Source organism: Hylobates moloch, unplaced genomic scaffold, assembly GCF_009828535.3.
Source record: "Hylobates moloch isolate HMO894 unplaced genomic scaffold, HMol_V3 SCAFFOLD_10, whole genome shotgun sequence".
Classification (NCBI taxonomy): Eukaryota; Metazoa; Chordata; class Mammalia; order Primates; family Hylobatidae; genus Hylobates; species Hylobates moloch.
Genome location: NW_026652285.1, coordinates 70,321,579 through 70,349,185, shown reverse-complemented (window position 1 = coordinate 70,349,185; position 27,607 = coordinate 70,321,579). Strand labels below are relative to the sequence as shown.

Sequence of the window (27,607 nt, the reverse complement as noted above, 5' to 3'; positions counted from 1 at the left end):
CTCATGGTTCTTCATCCAAATAAATAGGGAGGACATAAATGGCAAAGGGAAGGGGACAAGCAAAGGCATGGAAGTGCGACTGTATATAGAATGTTCAGGAAGCAATGCAGAGAGCAGCTCTCTGGCCAGAACAAATAATGTGTGAAGGAGAAGGGGAGTACCCTAAAGAAGTGGACTGGGGCCAGCTGAGCAGAGCCTTGAATGCTGGGGTGAGGCATGTGGCCTGTATCCTGAAGAGAGAGAGAATGTTTCAAGCTAGGGAAGGACAAGTGCAAAATGGAATTTGTAGAAAGACATAAAAAGGTCAAAATGGGAAGGACCCCTATAGATGGCCCATTTTGCTACTTGCTTCTTCCAAGCTTTGCATGCTTGTAAAAGATTATGTCCACCAAACAAACTGCATTCTTAATTAATTCAATAATTAGTTGGTTTTCCTTTTATTACTCAAACTCTCAGAACTGTCACTGTTTCTAACTTGCATGAACTGCTCAGTGTAAATGGGTACTAACAACTAATATAAAGAAAATAAATTGGTGTGATGTGATAGAGTGTGACGTGGGTTGGGAGAGGGGACCTAGTTTAGGCAGGATGGTCTGGGAAGGCATTCCTGGGAAGGTGACCTTTGAGCCGAGAGCCACTTGAGGCTCTAGAGGGAGAGTATGCTGGCAGAACAAATAGAACATGCAAAGGCCCTGAGTGGGAATGGGTTTGGTGTGTCTGCATTGTCAGCACATGGACACATGTGCTGTGACCACAGAGTGGTGGGAGGAGGTGAGGTCAGATTGGGGAGTAGGGCCTGGATTGCGAAGGCGTCGTAAGCCCAGGCAGGAGTCTGGGCTCTATCCTGAGTCCAGTGGGAAGCCACTGGAGGGTTGAAACTCACTTGTCAGCCGGGCACTGTGGCTCACGCCTGCAATCTCAGCACTTTGGGAGGCCGAGGCAGGCAGATCACGAGGTCAGGAGTTTGAGACAAGCCTGGCCAACATGGTGAAACCCTGTCTCTACTAAAAATACAAAAAATTAGTTGGGCGTGGTGGCAGCCACCTGTAATCCCAACTATTCAGGAGGCTGAGGCAGGAGAATTGCTTGAACCCAGGAGGTGGAGGTTGCAATGAGTCAAGATCACGCCACTGCACTCCATCCAGCCCAGGCAACAGTGCGAGACTCTGTCTCAAAAAAAAAAAAAAAAGAAAAAAGAAAAAAGAAGAAAAGCAACTCACTTGTCCTGCACAACCTGATCCTAGGTAAAATGTGTGATTCTCTTTGGGCTTTTTGAAATATCGTAAATAGCTCAAACATACGTGTTAATCACTATCATCACAGACTCCTAGGAATCCAGACCCAACAGGAGCTGTGATACAGTTTGGATGTTTGTCCCCTCCAATTTTCATGTGGAAATGTGATCCCCAGTGTTGGAGGTGGGGCCTGATGGGAGGTGTTTGGGTCATGGGGGCAGCTCATGAATGGCTTGATACCCTCCCTGTGATAATGAGTTCACCTGAGATCTGATTGTTGAAAAGAGTCTGGGACACCTCCCCGCGGCCTGCAGCACACCTGATCCCCCCCTTCACTGTCGGCATGATTGGAAGCTCCCTGCAGTCCTTACCAGAAGCAGATGCTGGTGCCAGGCTTCTTTTGCCGCCTGCAGAACTGTGAGCCAAACAAACCTCTTTTCTTTATAAATACCCAGCCTCACATAATCCTATATAGCAATGCAAAATGGACTAACACATCCAGGAGCCACTAATCAGAGCTTCTCACACTTTAGTGTTACAACACAGATTCTGATGTAGTGGGTCTGAAGTGGGGCCAGGGAATCTGCATCTCCAACAAGCTCCCAGAGATGCCCAATAAAATACAGGATGCCCAGTTTAATTTGACTTTCAGATAAACAACAAATCGTTATTTTTGCTTTTTTCTTTTTAATTAAAATTTTTATTTTGACATCATAGTAGATTCACAAGCAGTTATAAGAAATGGTACAGTGCAATTCTGTGTATCTTTTACCCTGTTTCTTCCAGTGGTAACATCTTATAAGACTACAGTACACAGTACAGCATACTGTTGTGATACTGGCATCACTACAGTCAAGATACAGAACATTCCATCATCACAAAGATCTGTTCCCTCCACCCCCATGCCCTCCTTAACCCCAGATGACAATTAACCTGCTCTCCATTTCTATACTTTTCCCGTTTTAGGAATGTTACATAAATGGAATCATATAATATGTAACCTTTTCAGCGTGGCTTTTTTCACTCAGTGTAATTCTCTCGCAATTCAGTTGGGTTGTTGCTTATATTGAGTATTGATCATTTTTTGTGTGTTTTGTGTGTGCGTGTGTGTGTGTGGTTTTTTTTTTTTTTTTTGAGACAAGCTCTTTCACCCAGGCTGGAATGCAGTGGCATGATCATATCTCACTGCAGCCCTGAAGCCTCTACTTCCTGGGCTCAAGCAATCCTCTTACGTCAGCCTCCTGAATAGCTGGACTACAGGTGCATGCCATCACACCCAGCTAATTTTTATATATTTTTTATGTAGAGGTGAGGTTTTGCTATGTTGCCCAGGTTGGTCTTGAACCCCTGGGCTTAAGTGATCCACCCACCCCAACCCCCCAAACTTCTGGAATTACAGGTATGAGCCACTGCACCTGGCACCAATTGTGTGTTCCTTCTTCCTTTTTTAAATTTTTATTTATTTATTTATTTATTTTATTTATTTTGAGACGGAGTCTTGCTCTGTCGCCCAGGCTGGAGTGCAATGGCATGATATCGGCTCACTGAAACCTCTGCCTCCTGGGTTCAAGCAATTCTCCTGCCTCAGCCTCCCAAGTAACTGGGACTACAGGCACACGCCGCCACACCTGGCTAATTTTTATATTTTTAGTAGAGATGGGGTTTTGCTGTGTTGGCCAGGCTGGTCTCAAACTCCTGACCTCAGTTAATCTGCCTGCCTCAGCCTCCCAAAGAGCTGGGATTACACGCATGAACCACCTTGCCTGGCCTCTTTTTTTTTTTTTTTTTTAGTAGAGGCGAGGTCTCATGATGTTGCCCAGGCTGGTCTCAAACTCCTGAGCTCAAGTGATCCTCTTGCCTCGGCCTCCCAAAGTGCCAGGATTACAGGCGTGAGCCACCACTCCTGCCCCTGTGTCCTTTCTTACTGCTGAATAGTATTCTATGGTATGGATGCACTACAGTTTATATAACCATTCACTCACTGAAAGCCAGTGGGTTGTTTCGAGTTTGGGGCTATTACAAATTAAGCTGTTACAAACATTTGTGTACATATTTTTGGGTGAATATAGGTAAGTCCCCATTTCTCTGGCATAAAGGGCCAGGAGTGCAGTTGCTGAGTCATAAGGTAGTGGCATGTTTAGCCTTATAAGAAACTGTCAATTTGTTTTTACACATTTTTACTGTAAGTAAAATATTGCATGGGACCTCCTTATGCTAAAATATTAGTTGTTTATCTGCAATTTGAATTTTACTGGGCGTCCTGTATTTTACTTGCAAAATCTGACTTCCCTCCTCCCAGGTGATACTGATCTACTTGTTTGCCAATTGCATTTTCAATAGCAAGGCTCTAATCTAGCTTATGTTCATAATTATGGAAAAATCCCAAGCACAAAAGTAGATAGAAATAATATGATGAACTTTCCTCAGCCCAGATTCTAGAATTATCAAGTTTTCCCTCTTGCTTCACTCATCCCTTTTCCCTGAAGTATTTTAAAGCAAATCCTAGACATTCTGTCATTTCAACCTTTGCCCCCCGCCGCCCCCCCAACCACATGTCATTATGCAATTCTAAAACCAGGGACATTTTCTGACATAACCATAATGCCAGGATCACATTAATAATAACTCTTGTTTCACCTGATTCCTAATTCATGTTAATGGTCCCTGGTTGCCTCATACATGCCACTTTGCTTGTGGTTTGTTTGCCTCAAAGTCCAGATGGGGTCCACATCTTGCATTTGATTCATGTTTCTTTTTAATTCTTTTCTTACTGTAAGTAGAGATGGGGTCTCACTATGTTGCCCAGGCTGGTCTCAAACTCTTGGGCTCAAGGGATCCTCCTGCCTCAGCCTCCCAAACTGCTGAGATAACAGGCATGAGCCACCACACCTGGCCAATATGTTTCTTATTAAGTAACCACATCCATTACTACTGTGCGGGTACCATTCCATAGCACTTACCTGCAACAGGCCTTAGAGGCTCTTTATTATGTTGTAACCAGGGTTGGAGTGATTATGCTGATGCCTTATGAACATTAGCCCCATTTATAGGGGATCTTGCCCCATTGCACAGATGAGGTCGCTGAGGCTCGGGAAGATGACTTCCCAGAGGACCCTGTGCGGTGTGTCCAGGACCCGAATGGGAGCCCAGACCTGGGTGTGGCCTCGGGACCTTGCTCTCACTTCACCGACACGCGGCTCCTGAGGTTTGGTGCTGATTTGCATCAGCTCCTACTCGTTACCAGGACTACATTCTGTGCCAGGCACGGAGAGGTATCAGTAGGTGAGTGATGTGAGAACAAGGAAGGGACAAGGTAGCTAATGATTTAATTAAGTACATAAATTGCATTGAGATTGGGAGATGTCTGGCCTTGCCACAGCGTCCACGAAGTCCTTCTCAGAGGGGCTGGGCTGCCCCAGGCAGTTTCAGATGTCCCAAAGGGAGTGACACTCCAGGCAGAGTCCCTCCCTCTTGCCTGTTGTGACCCAGGGTGAGCAGGTTAGAGGGAGGCTGGAGGTGAGTTTCACAACCTGCAGCCTTGGCAACCAGGGACTGTACTCAGGGAACAAAGGCAGCAAGGGAAGGCTGGGGAGAGGCCAGGACTGTGCTCCCAAGCCTGGGGCCCAGCCTGCCACAGAGTCACTCCAGGGAGGGGGTGAAGAAGGTGGACTTTGCTGTGAGGTGTGGCGGGTGGGGAGGAATGAAAGCAAGGGCAGGCAGAGCCCCGGGGGGTCAGCCCTGGAACCCTGCTGGGAGTAGACACGCCAGAAGGGACGTGGGCCTGAGGGCCTAATGGACACCGTGGCCTTCAGGTCCCTGGGAGAGTGGAGAGGGGCACTTCACTGCCATGCTCTTAAAGGCCAGCCTTAGCCAGCATGGTTGGCTCACACCTGTAATCCTGGCACTTTGGGAGGCCAAGGCAGGAGATCACTTGAGGTCAGACATTCAAGACTAACCTGGCCAACATAGCGAAACCCTGTCTCTACCAAAAATAAAAAATCAGCTGGGCATGGTGGCACTTGCTTGTAGTCCCAGCTACTTGGGAGACTGAGGCAGGAGAATCATTTGAACCTGGGAGACAGAGGTTGCAGTAAACCAAGATCACACCATTGCACTCCAGCCTGGGTGACAGAGCAAGACTCTGTCTCAAAAAACAAACAAACAAAAAACAAAGGCCAACCTGACCCTTCTCGAGCCGATGTGTGTCCACATCACTCCGCTGCTCAGATGCCTCCCAGGACTCCCTGCTGCCTGCAGATAAGGTTCTACCTCTCATCAAAGCCCTCTGTGCTCTGTCCTAGCCAACTGTTTGGAACCTCAGAGCCTTCCATAGCACATATCTGTTCTCGCCACACAAATTCCCCTTCTAGAAAGGCAGGGTATGGGCTAGTCTGGCGTTTTGGAAGTCTCTTCCAGTTCTAGGGGTTTGTTCAGCATGGATAAGAACATACTCAAGGAATGGGTCCTCTGTCTTCAAATATCCAAGGAGGTGGCCTGCGACAGAGGGCCCAGATGTGTCTGTAGGTCCCCAAAGGACAACGCCAGGACCAGAAGTGGGAAGTGAGGGGAAGCAGGGGCCACCTGGAGGCCACACTGGGCTCGAAGTAGGAAACATTTCCTCCGAATTCACAAGATGTGAAAGTAGGATGAACTAACTCGGGAGGAAGTGAGCTCCCTGTTTACTATTTATTCTACAGTAAACCCTCCACAGGCTCATCTGGGTGCTCATAAGGAGAGGGGTGATGAAGGATGCTCTGCCCTAAATCATGGGAATGTGCTGTGCATTTTAGAAGTGCTGCCATTCCTAGGGTCAAGAAATGCTCCTCTCTTCTCTCCCTCTGCTCAATCCCAGCCTCCTCCGGGCGGTCCCCGGTCCCACATCTCACCCTCTCCAGTCAGGACATGGTTCACCTATCCATTTGTCCATCTCTCTGTTGGGTCCAGCCCTGCACCCTGGGCAGGGTGAGTAGACTCCATGCCCTCAGCCTCACCCCTCTTGCTCAGTCTCCTCTCTTGCCCTGTACTCCAGCCTACTGTCCCCGCTGGCTGCTTCAGCCTCCTGCCACTTAAAACCTACCTGTGGCCCTGCCTTTCTGACTTGAGATTCCTCCCCTCCACCTGGCCTGGTCAAAGTCTCCCTCTCTTTAAGGCCCAATTTAAAGTCGTCCTCCTCCAGGGAGCCTTCTCTGGTTCATCCCCCAGGTCTCTTGTGTGCCTCTCCTCTGAGCCCAAAGTATATTCCATCCTGCCTCCTCCATAAGGCAAGTGGCTTCTATAGCCCAGGATTGTGAGTACCGCATCTCTGCCATCACCTGCATGCTGCATGCAGTCTGGCACATAGTAGGTCCTCAGTGAAAGGCCTGTATAATGATGATGATAACCATGGTGTGAGGACAGCAAGAGCAGACCAGGCCGTAAGAGGAAACATTCCCAGTCCTGGCTCTGCTGTCCTTAGTACATGATTGTCAACCTCTCTGAGCCCCAGCCTCTGCACTTGTAAATGGGGAATTCCTGTACTACGTCCTGGAGTGGTTGGGAGGTAAATCAAATATTATGAGCAGCGCAGCTGGCACTGGGCCTGGCACATATATGACTCCCTAGTTTATGGTTTCTAAAGAAAAGCTTTTTTTTTTTCTTCAAGACAGGATCTTACTCTGTTGCCCAGGCTGGAGTGCAGTGGCACGATCATGGCTCACTGTAGGCTGGACCTCTCAGGCTCAAGTGATACTCCTGCCTCAGCCTCCCCAGTAGCTGGGACCACAGGTGTGCATCCCTACACCGGACTAATTTTTGTAATTTTTGTAGAGATGGGGCCTGTTGCCCAGGCTGCTCTTGAACTCCTGGCCTCAGGTAATCTGCCTTGGACTCCCAAAGTGCTGGAATTACAGACATGAGCCACTGTGCCCAGCCAAAAAGCATTTAAAAACCTATTTCTTATAGACATGGGGACATGTCTGATCCAGCTGCCTGCGTTCACCAGTAGGAAAACAATCAAGCCACTAATTCATTCATGGAGGGCATGCCTGGAGCCACTGCTATGTAGGAAAGGATGGGAGTCCCCCTGCAGAACAGTTTGTACCCCGCCCATTGAGTATATCCCCTGGCCCCTGAAACATACCGAGCAACAATGAAACTGGGTAATGGTGATGAGCTGTGATGAGCTTCTCCTGGCTAACGTACTGAGCACTTAGCAAGTACCGGGCGCTGTCTTCAGTGTTTTACTGTGAATGAGGTGCTACTACCGTTATCATTTCGTAGACAAGGAAACTGAGGCATAGAGAACTGAGGTCACTTGCCCAAGGTTGCACCGTGGTAAGGGATGTGGCGGGGATTCCACCCCTGGAAGCCAGAGTCTGCCTGTCCGCTTCACCTCTGCTCCGCTGTGTGTCCTCCCTCTGCCCGTCCCACCACCCCTGCCTCCCAGTCTCCACCCTGAGCTGTTGGGATGCTCATTTGAGGTCGTGACTATGATGCTATTGTAGGAACAGCTGCTCCTTTGAGTGCTGAGGGTCGTGACAGTGGCCTCACAACCTCTCCCTTTCTGGCAATGGAGGTCAGCCCTAGAGCGTCCCCAATCTGGTCCCCCACCCGCCTGACTCCTCCTGGGTCCTTCTGTCCTGTCTTCCCCCTCTGCCCCAGGGCAGCCCCTTGGAGACTTGGAGGTGGTGCCTCTCCAGGCAGAGCAGCCCAAGCCAGGGTTCTGTGGGGTCTGCGAGGGGAGCAGGTGTGTCTCCCCTGATTTAGAGCTTGTACACCCCATCCATCAGAAACCTGTTTCTGGCTGAGTGCTGGCCTAATGGGCAGAAGGTGGAAATGGCCTCCTGATGATAAATGTCCCTGACAGGCTTTTAGCAGCTCAGTCAATAGCCCACCAGGCTGGCTAATGTCTGCTCCTGCCTGTGGTCCTCAGCGTAAAACCCTTTTAGAAGCAGAGCAATCTACCAGCCCAGGGCAGGGCAGGGGAGGTGGGGCGAAGGGGAGGGGTGGGGTGGGCTGGGGTGTGAGCGGGCGGCCTTCCCTCATCAGCTGAGAAGGAAGAGAAGGCTGAGAAGGAAGAGAAGCTGTCTAGGGCTAGGCCCTCTGAGCCACGCCCAACCCTAAGGCGCCTTCCCTGAGTCTGTGGGAGGCGGGAGGTGTGTGTCTGAATGGGGCCCCTGGGCACTTTGCCTCCCGTCAGCCCGAGGGCAGCCTGACTATCGGCTCTTCTGACTTTTCTTGAGAAACTGCACTGCAGAAATTGGGGCATGGCCCTGGGCCAGAGTCTAGAGATAAAGGCCCTGAGAGCAATCAGTGCCCCACAGCCAAAGACACAGTACTGCTCATGGCCTTCGACCCAGGAAATGATCCAAGAGAAAGGAAAGGCTGTGTGCAGGAAGGAGGCCAGGGCACGGACTCACAGAGGACTGGTGCTCCCTCAGAGCACAGGAAGTACAGCACCAGGCTCACACTTGGGGGACCAGAGGCCTGGGCTCAAGCCCAGCTCTTCCCCTCACCTTTGCAGTGACCCTGGGCAAGTCCCTACTCCAAGCTGGGTTTCCCCAAGTCTGAGGTCCGAGAGAGGGTGCTGGGATCCATTCGCGATGCCTGCCGCAGGTGCAGGATAAGACAGTGCAGCTGTCGGCTCCATTCCTGGTCTCTAGAGCCCTTCAAGAGCTACAGTTTTATAACAGAAGTTTTTGGCTAATCCTGGATGGACCCATTTTTTCAGAAAATCTGTACTTTTGTTTTTAAACACCTTTTTCTTTTTTTTTTTTTTTTTGAGACGGAGTCTCGCTCTGTCGCCCAGGCTGGAGTGCAGTGGCGCGATCTCGGCTCACTGCAAGCTCCGCCTCCCGGGTTCACACCATTCTCCTGCCTCAGCCTCTCCGAGTAGCTGGGACTACAGGCGCCCGCCACCACGCCCGGCTAATTTTTTTTTTTTTTTGTATTTTTAGTAGAGACGGGGTTTCACCGTGGTCTCGATCTCCTGACCTCGTGATGCGCCCGCCTCGGCCTCCCAAAGTGCTGGGATTACAAGCGTGAGCCACCCCGCCCGGGTTTTAAACACCTTTTTCAATTGCAAAACTTACATAGCTAAAAAATAAGACAAAGATATTAAAGCCAGCCATTTATTCCACCATCTAGATATAACCATGATTAACATTTTGGCTCATTCATGTTAGGTTTTTTTCTCAGTTTTGACATACAAATATACATACATATACATATAATAATAGCTTCTGTTACTGAGCACTTACAGTAACACCTGACTGTTGGGCTCTTCCTGCATAGTATCTCATTTAACTCTCAACAATCCTGCAAGGAAGAAATGATTATTCATTCACATTTTACAGATGAGGAAAAAGGGGCTTGCAAAATGTGAGCAGGTACACAACATGCTCGGGTTTTAATTTTCGAAAACTCACCTTGAGGACAGTGTACAGGATGTCCTGGAGGCTAAGCAAGAGGTCATTGGGAGCTGGGCACAGTGGCTCAAGCCTATAATCCCAGCACTTTGGGAGGCCAAGGTGGGCAGATCACCTGAGGTCGGGAGTTCAAGACCAGCCTGGCCAACATGGCGAAACCCTGTCTCTACTAAAAAATACAAAAATTAGCTGGGTGTGGTGGCACGCACCTGTAATCCCAGCTACTCGGGAGGCTGAGGCAGGGAGAATTACTTGAACCTGGGAGGTGGAGGTTGCAGTGAGCCGAGATCGCACCACTGCACCCCAGCCTGAGCAACAAGACCAGACTCCATGTCAAAAAAAAAAGGTCAGTTGCTTAAGCGTTGGTCCCATGGAGACCTGGGCCAGGGCCTGTGGGTGCAGTGTCCTTCTAAGACCCGCCAGGACAGGGCGGGAAGCATGCACCTCTCTCCCCTGTCCTGCTGTGGAAGAGGCAGAGACCACTTGAAAGAAAGAAAACTTTCACCTACCTCCATGCACATCACTAACAAAGGACACAAGTCCACATTCTTTCCTTTTTTTTGGTTCTCTTTCTGCCTCTGAATGTGTAGGTGTGTGTATAATTTTTTGTTTTCAGAACTGTTTGAGAGTAAGTTACATCCATCTTAGCCCTTCATCCCTAAATACTGTTTCCTAAAAATACAAATATTCTCTTACATTACTGCAGTACATTATCAACTTCTATAAGTTTAATGTTGTGATAATACTTTAATCTTCCGTTCTTGTTCAGATTTGTTAAATAATGTCCTTTAGAGCGTTGTCCCCTCCAGTAGGGGATCCAGTCTAGGGGGAGGTGTCTGATCACTTTTTCCTGAGGGGAGAGAGCTGGATTAGCCAGAGTATTTCCAGAGGGAGGCACAGGACCACCTCCTCTGTTTGCAGAGCTACTAAAATGCATGCATAGGCCAGGCATGGTGGCCCATGCCTGTAATCCCTCACCTTAGGAGGGCAAGGTGGGAAGATTGTTTGAGCCCAGGAGTTCGAGACCAGCCTGGGCAACATAGCAAGACCCCATCTCTACAAATAATTTTAAAAATTAGCTGAGCTTGGTGGCACATGCCTGTAGTTCTAGCTTGGAACCTGGGAGGGTGAGGTGGGAAGATTGTCTTACCCCGAGTTCGAGGCTACAGTGAATCATGATTGCACCACTGCACTCCAGCCTGGGCAACAGAGTGAGACCCTGTCTCTTAAAAAAAAAAAAAAGTACAGTGGTCTCTACACAGATGGGGAGGTGATGGAAGAAGAGAAGGTTGGGTGTTCCCTGAGTCCACCCTGTTCTTGAAAGTCCCTCTAGAAAAAATCCCAAGACTATTGATTCTGCAAAGTCAAGGACTATGTTGAGTGTTCACCTTGCAATCAGCCCCTCCAACAGTACCTGTGCCCTGGGCACCTTGGGAATATTTGTGGGATGGATGGGTGTTGGCCAGTTTTCTTCTCAGCTGTCTCTTTCACTTAGATATAAAAATGGCTGGGGGAGCATTCTGGTGGGTGGCTTAAGAACCTGGGACTAGGTGGTGGATGTGGGAGGCCGAGGGCCTGGGTCCTGGTCCCTGTTCTGCCAGGGCCATGCAATGTGATGTGCAAAATGAGCAGATTGGTCACTGCCAATCCAAGGTTCTGTGACTGAACTGGTGTGGTTTCTCTATGACCCCAAGAAATCCAAGTCTGTTGGTGGAGTTGGAAATAGCTTCAGGGCTGCGTGGCATGGACTGGGGGACCTGTATGTCCCTCCCAGCACCTATACAGAAATTCTCATTAGGAAAGGGGAAAACGAGGGAAATGCCCTTTCTATGTAATTGAGATAGAATTCACATACCAGAAAATTCACGGTGTTCTGTTTTTTGTTTGAGACAGGGTCCCATTCTGTTGCCCAGGCTGGAGTGCAGTGGCACAATCATAGCTCACTGCAGCCTCGACCTCCCAGGCTCAAGCAATCCTCCCGCCTCAGCCTCCCAAGTAGCTGGGACTACAGGTGTGCGACACCATGCCTGGCTATTTATTTATTTATTTATTTTTTATTTGTTTATTTATTTATTTATTTTTGAGACGTAGTCTCACTCTATTGCCCAGGCTGGAATGCAGTGGCACGATCTCAGCTCACCGCAGCCTGAGCTCACTCTCAGGTTCAAGTGATTCTCCTGCCTCAGCCTCCCAAGTAGCTTGGATTACAGGATGTGCCACTACGCCCAGCTAATTTTGTATTTTTAGTAGAGATGGGGTTTCACCATATTGACCAGGCTGGTCTCAAACTCCTGACATCAGGTGATCCACCCATCTTGGCCTCCCAAAGTGCTGGGATTACAGCCGTGAGCCACCACGCCAGGCCTAATTTTTTATTTTTTGTAGAGAGGGGGTTTTGTCATATTGCCATGTTGGAAAATTCACCATTTTAAGGTGTATAGTTCAGTGGATCTTAGTATATTCGCAAGGTTGTGAATATACTGTGAATAAACTGTCACCACTACCTAATTTCAAAATCATTTTATCACTCCAAAAAGACACCCCTCACCCATTAGCAGTCACCCCCTATTGCCCCTTCTCCCAAGCCTGAGGCAACCAGAATCTGCCTTCTGTCTCCATGAATGTATCGTTCTGCATTTTTCATATGCATTACTTAGGGTTCCAGATACCAGGTACCAGGGGGATGCGTTAATGTGCTCAAGCAATGAAATCACATCTGGAATATCATCTAAGTGGAATCACACAATGTGTGGCCTTTTGTGCTTGGCCTCTTCTAATGTTTTCGAGGTTCATCCATGCTGTAGCAGGGACCAGTACTTCATTCCTCTTTTTGGGGACAGTAGTATTCCGATGCATGAACATACTGCATTTTGTATGTCCGTTCTTCACTTGATGGGCGTTTGGGTTGTTTCCACTTTTTGATATTATGAAGAATATTGTTGTGAACATTGGTGAACCAGTTTCTTTTCTTTTTTTTTTTTGAGACATAGTTTCACTCTTGTCACCCAGGCTGGAGTGCAATGGTGCAATCACAGCTCACTGCAACCTCCGCCTCCCAGATTCAAGTGATTCTTCTACCTCAGCCTCCCGAGTAGCTGGGATTACAGGTGCACGCTACCACACCTGGCTAATTTTTGTATTTTTAGTGGAGACAGAGTTTCACCATGTTGGTCAGGCTGGTCTCGAACTCCTGACCTCAGGTGATCCGCTCACCTTGGCCTCCCAAAGTGCTGGGATTGGGTGAACCAGTTTCTTGTAGACTTATCTTTTCATTCTCCGTGGGGATAGACCTAGGAGTGGAATTGCTGGGTCATGTGGGAACCGTTTAACCTTTTGAGGAACTGCCAGACTATTTTCCAAAAGAGCTGCACCATTTTACATGCCTGCCAGCAGTGCGTGAGGGGAAATGCCCTTTTATTGAACATCTGCCATGTGCTAGGCACTGTGCCATACCGCCTCTCCCATGATCCTCACACCAACCTGTGAAATACCTGTGATTGCTCCCTTTTACTGAGGAGGACACCAGAGCTCAGAGAAGTGAAGTAACTCCCCCAGGATCACACAGGGAAAAAGAAGTAAGGCCTAGATTCACACCCAGCTCTGTCCCTTATATGTTTTCCTGTTGACTGGTTGCTGACTGACTACGCGACTGTCCAGACGCTAATGTGGAATCCACCTCCTCCCTAACCCTCCTGGGCACTGTCTTGCAGACAGGGAAGTTGGACCCCCGCTACCCAAAGGTCTGTGGGCACAGAGGCAACGTTTTGGATGTCAAGTGGAACCCTTTTGATGATTTTGAGATCGCCTCCTGTTCTGAAGATGCCACAGTGAGTGTCAGCCCCTGAGGGGCTTCCCCTTCCTGAAGAGTGGGATTGGGGTGGTTGGGGTGGAACGGTACCTGTTCTTGGCTCTGGTGCCCCTGACTCCATCGCGGAGGTGAGGTCACTGTGTGGGGAGGTGTTAAGTTAGGTAGAGGAGGAGACATTCTTGGTGCTATAGGACTAGTGGCACCACCCCTCCTCCCTATGGGCGTTAGTTCCCCGCCTATAAAATGGGCATAGTAGTTCCACCCAGCTAATAAAGCCCAGTGAAAGTGTATATTCCGATGGGAAATCCCATCCTTTGGGGGGCTACAAAAGGCTATGAGGGGCATTTTTATGGTGATCCGAAAAGATGTTCCACTTAATCCCACAGTGAGGAAGCGAGCTATAAAAGGCTGTGAGGGCCTTGGATGAATGTGGACACTAAAACCATTCCAGCAGCTTCAGTCTCACCCACTTTTTTGAGCCTGTGTTCTGTACCAGGGTTATCATCCCTGCCCCAACAATGTTCAGTGTTACTTATTTATAATTCATTTTGTACCCACTTCTAAAATATGGTGGATATGGCTTAAGACAAGAGCCACAGATATGCCAGGTTCAGTGGCTCACACCTGTAATCCCAGCACTTTGGGAGGCTGAGGTGGGAGAATCACTTGAGGCCAGGAGTTGGAGACCAACCTAGGCAACATAGTGAGACCCTGTCTCTACTAAAAAATTAAAAAACACAGGTATGAGCAGATGATTCAAATAAAGATAAAAGTTATTGTCACCATTTATTGTAAGCCCACTGTATTCCTAACTGTCATCACACTTACATTTCACAGTCTCCCCAGCAACCCCACAAGGTAGGATATTTTTCTGATGGAGAAGCTGAGGATCAGAGAGGTACAGCAATTTGCCTAATGTTACACAGCCTGTGGGAGGCAGAGCCAGACTTCAGACTGAGGCCTGTCTGATTCCACAGCCCATTCTCTTTCCAATGTGCTGTGACACATCTTTAAAGAGAAGCAGCCACAGATGGGGAAAGTGAGGAAATACTAGAAATGACGGCTAAGGAGGGTTGCAGCAGCTAAGCTCCTAGTTTAGCTAAGAGCTACCTGGCAGCCAAGGCAAAATGGGCAATAGAATGTATTGCAAAACCTACAGTTAAATCAAAAGAAGCAGACCAGTTCATCTGGAAAGGAAGGCAGAAAATTCAAAGAGGATTTGTGTCAGTTTCCATATAGCAGATGCTGAGGAATGTAAAGGACAGTGTTTGCCTAGGTGATTTCACCAAAGGAACAGTCAGGTCCTGTGAGAATTGGCCCTGTCTCCAGGGAGTATAGGGCCTCTGGCAGGATATCAAATATCTGAAACTGTCCCCACTTTTGTAATACCTGCCTTTTTAGGACTGCTTTGAAGGCTCCCGTCAAGATCTTTATTAAATCTCTTGCTAGCCTCATTGCCTGCCACTGCCCCTTCCCCGATGCCCCAGGGCAGGACATGACTGTTGGGAGACTGAAGAAGGAAGGGGCTTATCTCCCCGAAGCTATGCCCACAGTGAATTTATGGAGTGAATTCATTCCCGTTCCTCCCTGCCTTCAGGGCCTGGAGGGCACGGTTGCTCCTCTAGCAGTGGGGAGTCTTCTCTGCTTCAGTGTTGCGGGTGGTACCTGCATCTTCCAAACACACCTGTTCAGAGTGTGTCTTCCTCCTGGGGTTCTATGCAGTGAGAGCCCTCATCAGACCGAAGTATCTGGAGCCTGTCACTACTCTCTTGGGGTTGGCTTCCTGGTTTTAAATCCAAGGTGACCAGGAAATAAATATTTGCTGAATTGAAAGCAAAGTCGTCTACCCGAAAAACCTGTATACCTCTAAGGGAAACAGTGCATACAATCAACTAGGGGCCAGAGAACCTTGCAGGACCAATAAGGAAGATCAAGTCAGCAGCATCCCAGGCTCACCTTGTACTCCATTTGTATACCTCCGTGACAGGGAGCTTACTCTCTACCATGGCAGCCCCCTCCATCTTCAGACAACACTACTCTGGAAGGAAGTCCCAGCACCTCTTCTCAGGCCCTCACCATGAAATACAGGCCTATGACCCCATCCAGCCCAGCCTCCTGACCTTCAGAGTTTCCTCTTGCAGGCCATCCAGGGTGCACCTCCAAAGCAAGAAGTTTGTCCCTGCCCTGCTGCAGAGACCTCGCCGGCTCCCTAGTGCCCTGATGATGCAGCCTAAACCCTTCATCCTGGCATTTGAGGCTCTACCCTGGGCCTTTGGGACAAGAAGGTTGTAGAACACTGTACTTTGGGGGATATCCTAGCTTAGGAGACAGGCCTGAAACCCAGCCACCTGCCTACCACCTCAGGCCAGCAGGATGACAAAGATCTCTCAAGGGCAGATTTGGAGGCCTAGACTCATCCCTGCTCAGCGCTGGCCCCTGCCTGGGCTGGAGGAGCTTGGGGAAGCCGCTGTCCGTCTGAGGACCCTCAGCTGCGCCTCCACTGCCCCTCAGTGCCCATAGCCACTGAGTGGGAGGTGGCTATGGAGAGAGCTCTCTTGGTCCTTCCGCTGGTCACTGCCAGATCTGTGGCTTAGGCTGGTGACGGTGCCAAGGTGCCCTGGCTAATGCTGCCTTGGGCCATGTCTCCCCTGCCAGATTAAGATCTGGAGCATCCCCAAGCAGCTGCTGACCAGGAACCTCACGGCCTGCAGGAAGGAACTCGTGGGCCACGCGCGCAGAGTGGGCCTGGTGGAGTGGCACCCCACGGCCGCCAACATCCTCTTCAGTGCTGGCTATGACTACAAGGTGAGTCTGGGTATTCTTTATCTGGGGCAGCCCCAACAAGTTCCCACAAACTGGAATACAACGGAAATGTATTCTGTCACAATTCTGGAGACCAGAAATTGAAAATCAAGGTGTTGGTAGAGCTAGCTCCCTCCAGATGCCCTAGGGAAGAATCCTTCCATGCCTCTCCCAGCTTCTGGTGGCTCCAGGCATCCTTGGCTATAGCTGCGTCACTCCAGGCTGTTTCTGTCTTCACACGGCCTTCTGTCTGTGTACCTGTCTTCCTTATAGGAAGAGGAGAGCAACTATCATTGAATTTAGGGCCCACCTCCATTATGATCTCATCTTAACTAATTTCAGCAGCGAAGACCCCATTTCCAAATAAGGTCACATTCTGAGGTTCCAGGTGGACATGAGTTTTGGGGGGATCCTGTTCAACTCATTACAGCCTGCCCAGAGAGGATGGGATGGCACTGCCCAGGAAATCGTTCCCCCCACCCTGCTCCACTGACAACCAAGCATGCAGGCGGTAGGCCCTGTAGATTGGGACCCACAGTACAGGAGACCTCAATTCTATTCCGACTCAGTCTCTGACCTGCACTATAGCCTGGGAAAGTGCCTTGACTTCTCTAGGCCTCAGTTTCCCAATCTGTACACAAATGGAATTGGTGGCACCATAGCTATGGCCTTTCATTTCTTTCCTTTTGACACTATAGGGGTTTACAGAGACACCTCGGGACCCTCTGTGATGGATAAAAGGGAGGTGGGGGCCGACATGGTGGCTCACACCTGTAATCCCAACAGTTTGAGAGGCTGAGGTGGGAGGATCACTTGAGCCCAAGGATTTGAGACCAGCCAACACAGTGAGACCCTGTCTCTACAAAAAAAAGAAAAAATTAGCCAGGTGTGGTAGCATGTGTCAAGTAGTCCCAGCTACTCAGGAGGCTGAGGTGGGAGGATCACTTGAGCCCAGGAGGTTGATGCTACAGTGAGCCATGATCATGCCACTGTACTGCAGCCTGGGCAATCCTGTCTCAAAAATAAATAACTAAAATGGTTGTGGGGAGCACTGAGGGGACCTGGGCCCTCACTCTTCCGATCCGCAGCGCTTTCTCATCTGTTTGTATGGGGTGTCTGCAGAGCTGCTGCGTGTGTTTGTGCTGGTTGTTCTATACCCAACTTCAGGGGGCACTAGTCACATCCTAGTCTATAGGAATGGATTGCCCTGGAGCTCTGCATGCACAGCCTGTGCAGCTAAACATACAGCCCTGTTGATCTGTGGGAGGTGCAAACTGCTGCTAATAACTGAAACCGCCTGGATTAGCTGGTTCCCTGGGGTCCTCCCAGCATGGATGTTTTGTTGCTCAGAGGCAGGTGGCGTTTTCCTTTCACCACTAAACAGCCTGGCCCTGGGATTCCCCCTCCTGCCACAAGCAGCTTCAGCCTGCACATCATCCTCCCACCGAGGCTTCTTGGCCAGGCTGCCAGCTGCGCCACACTTCCGGGGATACTGTGTTTCACTGCATCCTGGCCAGCATGTGACTATGGGGCCCAGGGGCGGGGTGGCCCCTGTGCTCAGAGCTGGCTCTCTGCCATGCAGGTGATGATCTGGAACCTGGATACAAAGGAGTCTCTCATCACAAGCCCCATGAGTACGATTAGCTGTCACCAAGATGTGATCCTCTCCATGTCCTTCAACACCAATGGCAGCCTGCTGGCCACCACCTGCAAAGACCGAAAGATTCGGGTTATTGACCCCCGAGCAGGGACTGTCCTCCAGGTCAGTGCTGGGCCAGGGGCTGGCTCAGGCTCAGAGGAGCAAGGGGCAGAGTGGGGATAGGGAGAGACTTCAGAGAACAGGACAGTGATGCTGTCAGCGTCTGGGCCGCGCCTTCACAGGCAGCGTCCCCGTCTGTCCTCTCGGGATTGCTGGAAGGTGGGATATGTCCTTTCCATTTTGCAGATGAGAAAACTGAGGCCCATAAGAGATGAAATGACTCACCCCCATGGAGAGCTGGGATCTGAACCTGGTCTGACTCCAAAGCTTGTTGGCGTGCCTCAGCTCTGGCCAGGGGATCAGGAGAGCTGACGATACCACTGTTTAGCCACTGTGCAGCCTTGGGCAAGCACTTCCTGCTCTGAGCCTCTGTTTTCTCATTTGCAACAATGGGCTGTTAGTCCTTCTTCTCCGAGGATTAGATAAGACAGGCCAGGTGACAGTGCCTGCCCCTGTAGGGATGCCCGATACTCTTTCAGCAAGAACAGGGAGCTGGGCAGAAGTTTGCTTCTGTTCCTGCTCAGAAAAATAACTCTTAACAAAGATAGTGGGGAAAGACTCCATGTGGATGAGAGGGATCCAGGTGGTGCCCCTGGGAAGAATCTCCAGGCAAAGCTGGGGTGAGAAAGGGAAGCCTCCCAGGTGGAGTGGCGGCATAAGCAAAGCAGGGAGGCCAGAAACCCCAGCTGCCCCCTGATCCTCCAGCGTCTCTCCAATACCGACTGCACATGTCCCTCCAGGAGGCCAGCTACAAAGGGCACCGGGCCAGCAAGGTGCTGTTTCTGGGGAACCTGAAGAAGCTGATGTCCACGGGCACATCCCGATGGAACAACCGGCAGGTGGCCCTGTGGGACCAGGTGAGGGCTGCACCCCACCGCTCACCATCACCACTCAGCTGAGAGCCAGTGTCATTCATTACTGCATGCATTCATTCAGACACCCATTTGTGACTCACACATTTAGCGTAGACTGCCAGGTGCTGGGGATCCGGGGATGAATAGCAGGGAGATGCCGACGGCCCCGGGCAAGCCCAGACCCTGTGTATCTTGCCACCCAAGGAGGGAGATGGATCAGGACCCAGGGGAGGCCGTTGGCTAGAGGAGGGGAGGTAGCTGAGTCTGGGACCAGGCCTAGGAGGAAGGGAGAAGGAGAGGGCCATCTGGGCAGAGGGTGCACCTGGAGCAAATGAGGTACTAACGGGTATGGGGAGAAGGAGCTTTCATCGGGACAGCTGAGGGTGGAGCTGGATAGGGTGAGGGCCAAGCTGGCAGTAGTGTTTTGAGGGAGCATTTGACAGAGTTTCAAAGACTGGACAAACCACACTTTCTCTCTGAGCCTCCTTCTTCATCTATTAAAATAAATTTTAAAAAACAGGTAGGGGAAGATTGGAATGAGATCGGGTGTGTCAAAAGTGATTTGTTATGGCCAGGCATGGTGGTACATGTGTGTAATCCCAGCACTTCGGAAGGCCATGGCGGGAGGATCGCTTGAGGCCATGAATTCGAGACCAGCCTGAGCTACACAGCAAGGCTCCCAACTCTGCAAAAAATCAGCTGGGTACAGTGGTGCATGTCTATAATCCCAGCTACTTGGGAGACTGAGGCGAGAGGATTGCTTGAGCCCAAGAGTTTGAGTCTGCAGTGAGCTATGATCGCACCACTACACTCCAGCCTGGTGGACAGTTAGACCTTGTCTCAAAAAAAAAAAAAAAAAAGTGATTTGTTAAGGGCAGAAAGCTGACAAAATAGGTGGCGGCAGCGTTTTATGCCTTTAAGATGTCATCTCCACTAGAGAGTAGCCCACACATTGGAACCCAAGAACCAGGGACATCTTCCCCCAGCCCACACATAGAAGAAAATCACACTGTTTCTCTGACACACACACTGTCACCCAGAGCACCATGGCAGGAATTCTTATCTCCGGGAGCACCACTGAGGGCCCCTAGGAGTGACCCAGGCCTTCCCTGCCTTCCCTTCCCCTGCAGGATAACCTCTCTGTGCCTCTGATGGAGGAGGACCTGGACGGCTCCTCGGGCGTGCTGTTTCCCTTCTATGACGCAGACACCAGCATGCTCTACGTGGTGGGGAAGGTCGGCTTGGCATGGGAGGGAGGTGACCACCTGGACCCCTGAGACAGGGGCAGACAGCAACCTGGGGCCGTTGGGAGCACAGGGCAGGGACGGGCAGGCCTTGCTGGCCACTTTTCCCCTGTGAGAAGGAACCCCTCCCACCCTCCTGGCTCCCTAGGAACACCTGGAGCCAGGGCTCTGGCTGGACACCTTGACCTTGTCTCTTCCCAACTCCAGGCCCAGATATGGGGGGACCATTGGTGTTTCTCAGCAGGGGCACCTGCTGAACTGGGGGCAGAACAGGTCTCCACTGGGTAGGACTATCCCATATCTGGCAGCCCTGGCCCCTGCCCACCAGTGCCAAGAACAGCATCTCTCCCCCTCCATCCAAGTCATTATGACAACCAGAAATGTCCCCCATGGTAAGACCTTCTGGATGACCTCTGAGGTCACCCCAGTTCTGACTTTTGCTACTGCTCTCAGATAGGAGCGGGATTTGGACTTGTCTTCCCAGAGCTTCTGTCTTAGAGGAACAAGGGTGGGCTATGGGTCATGGTGGGGGAGGATTGAATATTAAAATAAGGGCCCAGGCCCAGCGCAGTGGCTCATGCCTATAATTCCAGCACTTTGGTAGGCCAAGGTGGAAGAATCACTTGAGCCCAGGAGTTCAAGGCCAGCCTGGGCAGCATAGTGAGACCCCATGTCTACGAAAATGAAAAAATAAAAAATTAGCCAAGTGTGGTGGCACACACCTGTGGTCCCATCTACTTGGGAGGCTGAGGCGGGAAGATGGCTTGAGCCCAGGAAGTTGCAATGAGCTGTGATTGCACTACTGCTCTCCAGCCTTGGCAATAAAGTGAGACCCTGTCTCAAAAAAATAAGATAAAATATAAAATAAAATGAAGATCCCCTCATCACCCTCCTGCCTTTGTGACAGGGCCCCCAGTTTCCTGGTGTTCCCTTGAGTGAGATGGGTTTGCCGATCATCAAAAAAAGCCAGGTTTTTGCTGCATGGCTGGGTTGCTGATGAGCTGATCGGCTCCAGCTCTGAATCTCACCCTCCACTTCCTCCTCCTCCTCCTCCTCAGGGAGATGGCAACATCCGCTACTACGAGGTGAGTGCCGACAAGCCTCACCTGAGCTACCTGACTGAGTACCGCTCCTATAACCCACAGAAGGGGATCGGTGAGTGAGGGACACTGAAGTTCACGCCTGTAATCCCAGCACTTCGGGAGGCCGAGGTGGGAGAATCAGGGTCAGGGCTTCAGTGAGAGGTCTGGGGAGACAGGGGTAAGTCAGATGGGAGGAGAGACAGCATAGCAACACTCTGACTTGGTGGGGGCTGTACTTGACGTGTGCAACAGCACAAAGGAGGAAGTCAGGGAAGGCTTCTCAGAGGAGGCAACATTGGAGGAACTGAAAGAGGAAGCAGAACCCAGCAGGGGAGAGAGGGATATGTTCTAGGTCAAGGTTAAGCAGTTACCACAAGAGCAGAGATGGAAAGGGCTGACCTAAAAGAGCCTCTAGGAAGCAGTCCTCAGTTCCTTTCTAAGTGTGTCTGAGGATTAAAAACACAGCTATATTTCTGTAATCTACAAGAAACCCACTTTAAACATAAAGACATGGCTAGATTAAAAGTAAAGGACTGGAGAAAGATGCACTGTGCTAACCCTACTCAAAAGGAATCTGGAGTAGTTTGATTAAGATCATTTGGGTCACAGGAGCTGTGGGGATGGAGATGGGGAACCTTAAGCAGAGCAAACTGCCTATAAAAGTTCAGCTAATCCAGCACTTTGGGAGGCCAAGGCTGGAGGATCACTTGAGCCTAGGAATTCGAGCCTAGCCTGGGCAACAAAGTGAGACTCCTGTCTCTACAAATAAATAAAAAAATTGAGGTGCATACCTGTGGTCCCAGCTACTTGGGAGGCTAAGGCAGGAGGATCACTTGAACCCAGGAGTGTGAGACTGTGGTGAGCTATGATTGTGCCACTGTACTCCAGCCTGGGCAACAGAGTGAGACCTTGTCTCAAAAAGAAAAAAAAGTTTAGCTAAAATAATTTAAATCTTTGAAGGTGAAGAGTCTGATTAATTCAACTCCATTTCCCAACATAGGGCCCAGCCCAGTGTAGGTATTTGTCCTTGAGCTGTTTTCTGGGAGGAGACTGGCCTCTGTTCAGGTCCAGGTGTGCAGCCTTGCTTTGGCCCTCACACTGTGGCCCCAGCCTAGCCAGAACCTCTTGGCCCTCCCTGTCTGCCTGCAGGTGTTATGCCAAAGAGAGGACTCGACGTATCCTCCTGCGAGATCTTCCGCTTCTACAAGCTGATCACAACCAAAAGCCTCATCGAGCCCATCTCCATGATTGTGCCCCGGCGAGTAAGGGCAGTGGGGACCGCGTGGGAGGGAGGTGGGGAACCTGTCCTGGAGAAGACAGACCCAGGGCTGTCGGGCACCAGAGCCTGGAGCCCACGTTCATGGGGCAGCCACAGAGCGGCCTTTCTCACAGCCAGTGTGACATCAGTGGGCGTCAGGAGTCCTGGGTCTCGGTCCACCTCTATTCTTGAGCTGCTGCATGACCTCGGGCAAGTCCCTTTGTTCTCTGGGCCTCAGTTTCCTCAATTCAGCAGGGGTTGGGGAGAGCCTGGACTCCCAGCTCTAAGGGCCCTTCCCATCTGAGCAGCCTACACTACCACTCTCCTCACTGTCTGGATTTCTCCTGCAGTCAGAATCCTACCAAGAGGACATATACCCTCCAACAGCAGGGGCCCAGCCCTCCCTGACGGCCCAGGAGTGGCTCAGCGGGATGAATCGAGGTGAGGAAGGCAGAGAAGAGGCCCAGGCAAATGTGGCAGGAACGTGGCGTGCCCAGTGGCCCCAAGCAATTGAGAAGAGTTGGTCCTGGATTTTTCTTCTCTCATAACTTCAGAAGCCATGCCCTTGACCTTCAGTCCCCAGTGGGTAGCATGGTCACATACAGGTCTGGAAAGTCAGGGGGCTTGACCCAAGAGCTCAGGAAACTCCAACTCAAGGGACTTTGCCTCATGGAAAGCTTCTTTACACTCTGGGGCTATGCGGGGTGCCTGGACCACCTCAGCCAGACTCCCTGTCCCTGTTCCCCACCCCTACCTCTGCAATTTTTTTTTTTTTTTTTTGAGACAGAGTCTCTCTTTGTTGCCCAGGCTGGAATGCAGTGGTAAAATCTCAACTCACTGCAACCTCCACCCCACCCCCGGGTTCAAGTGATTCTCATTCCTCAGCCTCCTGAGTAGCTGGGACTACAGGCACGTGCCACCATGCCCAGCTAATTTTTTGTATTTTTAGTAGAGATGGGGGTTTTGCCATGTTGGCCAGGCTGGTCTCAAACTCTTGACCTCAAGTGATCCACCTGCCTCGGCCTCCCGAAGTGCTGGGATTACAGGCTCAAGCCACTGGGCCCGGCCTTTTGCAATTCTTCTTGACCCAAGAAGCCCTCCAGGCAGCAACCCCCACCCAGGTCCCTCTGCCCATTCTGCCTGTCCTGAGCCACTCTCCCGCTCCTGCCAACACGAGGGCCAGCCCAGCAGAAGCAGCCACCCCAGCTGCTCCCTCTCCCTTCCACCCCAGCAAACTTCCTTCACCCCCACCCGAGTGGCTGAGCGGGCCTCCTGGTGTACTGGAAGAGCCTCTGCCTTGGGGGGCAGCGGACCAGTGCCAAGTCCTAGTTTTGGATAACCTTAAGTAGGTTTTGCTCCCTGGGCCTCAGTTTCCTCATCTGTAGCCGTGATGCCAGCCTCCCCTGCTTGTTGGAGGTGGTGAGAGAACTAATGAATTTGGTAGACGGTGGGGTGCAGTGTGGGTGGGACTGTCCTTACAAAGCAAGGGCAAGGTCTCACGTGAGCTTGAAGTGTTTGGGGGCTGCTTCAGTGCACGCACCGTGCTGTTCCTACAAACCAAGCTTCACTTTGAGGGTGGCACACGTGGGTATTTGTATCTGTTAGCCCTGCTCTGTGGGTTTGGGCCTGTCCACAGGTAGCTGTATTTCCCACACATGTTGCATGGGTCTGCATGGCTCTGAGTGTCTCTGCATGCCTGCCTGTGTCATTGGTGCCCCATATGCCCATCTGCCCATGGGCACCCAGTCCTCACACAGCTCTGCTTCCCTTCCAGACCCAATCCTGGTGTCCCTTAGGCCTGGCTCTGAGCTGCTGAGACCCCACCCACTGCCTGCAGAGAGACCTGTCTTCAATTCCATGGCCCTAGCCTCACCCCGGCTATTGAACCAGACAGAAAAGCTGGCTGCAGAAGATGGCTGGAGGTCTTCCTCCCTGTTGGAGGAGAAGACGCCAAGGTGGGCAGCAGAACACAGGCTGGAGGAGAAGAAATCCTGGCTGACAAATGGCTTTGACGTTTTCGAATGCCCCCCACCAAAGACAGAGAACGAGGTGTGAAGGAGGACGGGATGGGCCTTTCACATGGGGCAGCTGGGATGGAGGGGGACAGATCCAGGCTGAGAAGAAGGGAGAAAATGAGGCATGAGAAGAATAACCAGCTGTGTGGTCTGGCCTAGTCGCTTGACTCATTTTGTTAATTCATTCAACAAACAGGCAGTGACCTCCATCTTATGCGAAAATGATGGGCATACATAAAGATGGTGGGAGGCCGGGCACAGTGGCTTACACCGTAATCCCAGCACTTTGGGAGGCCAAGGCGGGCAGATCACGAGGTCAGGAGTTCAAGACCAGCCTGGCCAACATAGTGAAACCCCATCTCTACTAAAAATACAAAAATTAGCTGGGTGTGGTGGCGTGCACCTGTAGTCCCAGCTACTTAAGAGGTTGAGGCAGGAGAATGGCTTGAAACCGGGAGGTGGAGGTTGCAGTGAGCCAAGATCACACCACTGCACTCCAGCCTGGGGAACAGAGCAAGACTCCATCTTAAAAAAAAAAAAAAAAAAAAAAAAGATGGTGGGGACCAGGTGCAGTGGCTCACACCTGTAATCCCAGCACTTTAGTAGGCCGAGGCGGGTAGATCCCTTGAGGCCAGAAGTTTGAGACCAGCCTGGCCAACATGGCGAAACCCTGTCTCTACTAAAAATACAAAAATTAGCTGGGTATGGGGGCATGTGCCTGTAGTCCCAGCTACTCTGGAGGCTGAGGCAGGAGAATTGCTTGAACCCAGGAGGCAGAGGCTGCAGTGAGCCAGGATCACACCACTGCACTCCAGCCTGGGCAACAGAGTGAGACTCCATCTCAAAAAAAAAAAAAAAAGATGGTGAGAAACCATCTGTAAAATGAAGAGGGTTTGACCTGGTGGGTATCAAAATCTTTCTAGTTCTGACATTATAGGACTTTCTGTGCTTTCAAAGTCCACATTTGTTTAGTGCCTACTGTGTGGCAGATGCTGGGGTAGGCACTTTGATACAGCATGTGATTCAATTCTCTCAACAGCCCTGGAAGTCAGTCTGTAGTGGCTAAGAACACAGTCGCTGGCATCTCACAGATGAATTCTGATCCTGGCTCTGCTGAGTACTAATTTAGGGTCTCAGACCCAGAGACTGAAATGTCTCTAAGCTTCCATTTCCGCAGTGGTACAGTGGGGACACTAGCACTGCCACCCTTATAGGGGTGTCACAACGTTCCAGTAAGATAACGAGGCCCTTAGGGCATCACTCAATATCTAACACCCATTCTGAACAGAGGGCAGTTTTCTGACCCCATTTCCCAGAGGCAGGAATGGAAGCTCAGAGTGGGTAAGTAACTTGCCCAAGGTCACACAGTTCAGTGGTGGCGAAAACACCAATCCCCAGACTTCAGAACCAGGCATCCTTTCCTCTATTTCATGGAGGATCTATGGAGGCAAAATACATCTGAAATATTCCAGTATTCTTGAATTTCATTTGTTGGGTGAAGTAAACAAGGTGTTTGTAAAAGATCTATACAGTGACAGCCCCATCAGGCCTCAGCCATGTTAATGTGACCGCCTCCACCTTTCTGAGTCAAAGAGGGATAGTGGTTTAGCTTTCAGCTGGTGTCCTGACACCCTGGTGATCCTGCCTTCCCATCTTCCTTCCCCAGTTGCTGCAGATGTTCTACCGGCAACAGGAGGAGATCCGAAGGCTCCGGGAGCTGTTGACCCAGCGAGAGGTCCAGGCCAAACAGTTGGAACTGGAGATCAAAAACTTGCGGATGGGCTCAGAGCAGCTCTGAGCAGAGACCTCTGCCCTCCTCACCCTCAGGGACACCACTCGGCTCTGTGGGGAGGTTTAGAACCAAACCACAAGTCCCCCCAAGAACAACCACTATTTCTATATTTTTTACCAGAAAACAAAACTCTCCATTGCTGAAAGAGATTCCAGTGGGACATGGTGCCGTTTTTCTATTTGCCTTCTTGCAGCAACAGTTTCTGAATTGACTTTGTTTTCAGATGATGCCTTCTGTTGAATTCTGTTATTAAGGGCCCGTGATGAGCTGTAACTTCTCAAGAGGAAAGAACACAGTAGTAAACTAGGGCTGGAAGGACCTAGGTTGACCTGTCTGTGATTTTCAAACTGTGGTCCAGAGAATAGGGGAAGACTGGGCCAGACGCAGTGGCTCATGCCTGTAATCCCAGCACTTTGGGAGGCCGAGGTGGGCGGATTGCTTGAGGTCAGGAGTTTGAAACCAGCCTCGTCAGCCGCGGTGGCTCACGCCTGTAATTCCAGCACATTGGGAGGCCGAGGCGGGTGGATCACGACGTCAGCAGTTCGAGACCAGCCTGATCAACATGGTGAAACCCCGTCTACACTAAAAATACAAAAAAAATTAGCCGGGCGTGGTGGCAGGTGCCTGTAATTCCAGTGACTTGGGAGGCTGAGGCAGGAGAATTGCTTGAAACTGGAAGGCAGGGGTTGTGGTGAGCCGAGATTGTGCCACTGCACTCTATCTAGCCTGGGCAATAAGAGCAAAAGTCCGTCTCAAAAAAAAGAAAGAAAGAAAGAAACCAGCCTGGCCAACATGGTGAAACCCCGTCTCTACTAAAAATACAAAAATCCGGCCGGGCGTGGTAGCTCACGCCTATAATCCCAGCACTTTGGGAGGCCGAGCTGGGTGGATCTTCTGAGGTCAGGAGTTCAAGACCAGCCTGGCCAACATGGTGAAACCCCGTCTCTACTAAAAATACAAAAATTAACCAGGCGTGGTGGTGCGTGCCTGTAATCTCAGCTACTTGGGAGGCTGAGGCAGGAGAATCACTTGAGCCTGGGAGGCGGAGGTTGCAGTGAACCAAGATCACGCCACTTCACTCCGACTGAAAAGAGGAAATTGCTTGAACTGGAGTTCATGATTGAGATTGGAGACTGCACCTGGGACAGACGAGACTGCTCAAAAGAGAGAGAATAGGGGAAGACTAAGCAAGAAGGCTGTGTCTCCCTTCCCCACACTGTGTTCCAATCAGATAGCTCCCTTCTATTTTATATGTTGGGCTACTATGAAAAACAATTCTGCTAGTAAACAAAATTTTTTTAGACATTTGAAAACTAGTGATTTCACCCAAGTTCCTCGTTTTACAGGTGGGGA

General features: G+C 50.6%; 1 protein-coding gene across 1 annotated transcript in view; it reads left to right on the top strand.

Annotated features, from left to right (window-relative positions):
- Nucleotides 1-27,330, top strand: part of CORO2A (coronin 2A) — a 70,147-nt gene extending 42,817 nt beyond the window's left edge. The window contains exons 3-12 of the mRNA XM_032164650.2: nucleotides 13,351-13,467; nucleotides 16,104-16,253; nucleotides 17,833-18,012; nucleotides 18,750-18,866; nucleotides 19,994-20,098; nucleotides 21,166-21,262; nucleotides 22,339-22,451; nucleotides 22,798-22,888; nucleotides 24,222-24,496; nucleotides 26,129-27,330. Of these exons, the coding sequence (XP_032020541.1) occupies nucleotides 13,351-13,467; nucleotides 16,104-16,253; nucleotides 17,833-18,012; nucleotides 18,750-18,866; nucleotides 19,994-20,098; nucleotides 21,166-21,262; nucleotides 22,339-22,451; nucleotides 22,798-22,888; nucleotides 24,222-24,496; nucleotides 26,129-26,260 (1,377 nt within the window). The 3' untranslated portion in view covers nucleotides 26,261-27,330. The remainder of the gene's footprint in view (nucleotides 1-13,350; nucleotides 13,468-16,103; nucleotides 16,254-17,832; nucleotides 18,013-18,749; nucleotides 18,867-19,993; nucleotides 20,099-21,165; nucleotides 21,263-22,338; nucleotides 22,452-22,797; nucleotides 22,889-24,221; nucleotides 24,497-26,128) is intronic.
- The last annotated feature ends 277 nt before the right edge of the window (nucleotides 27,331-27,607 follow it).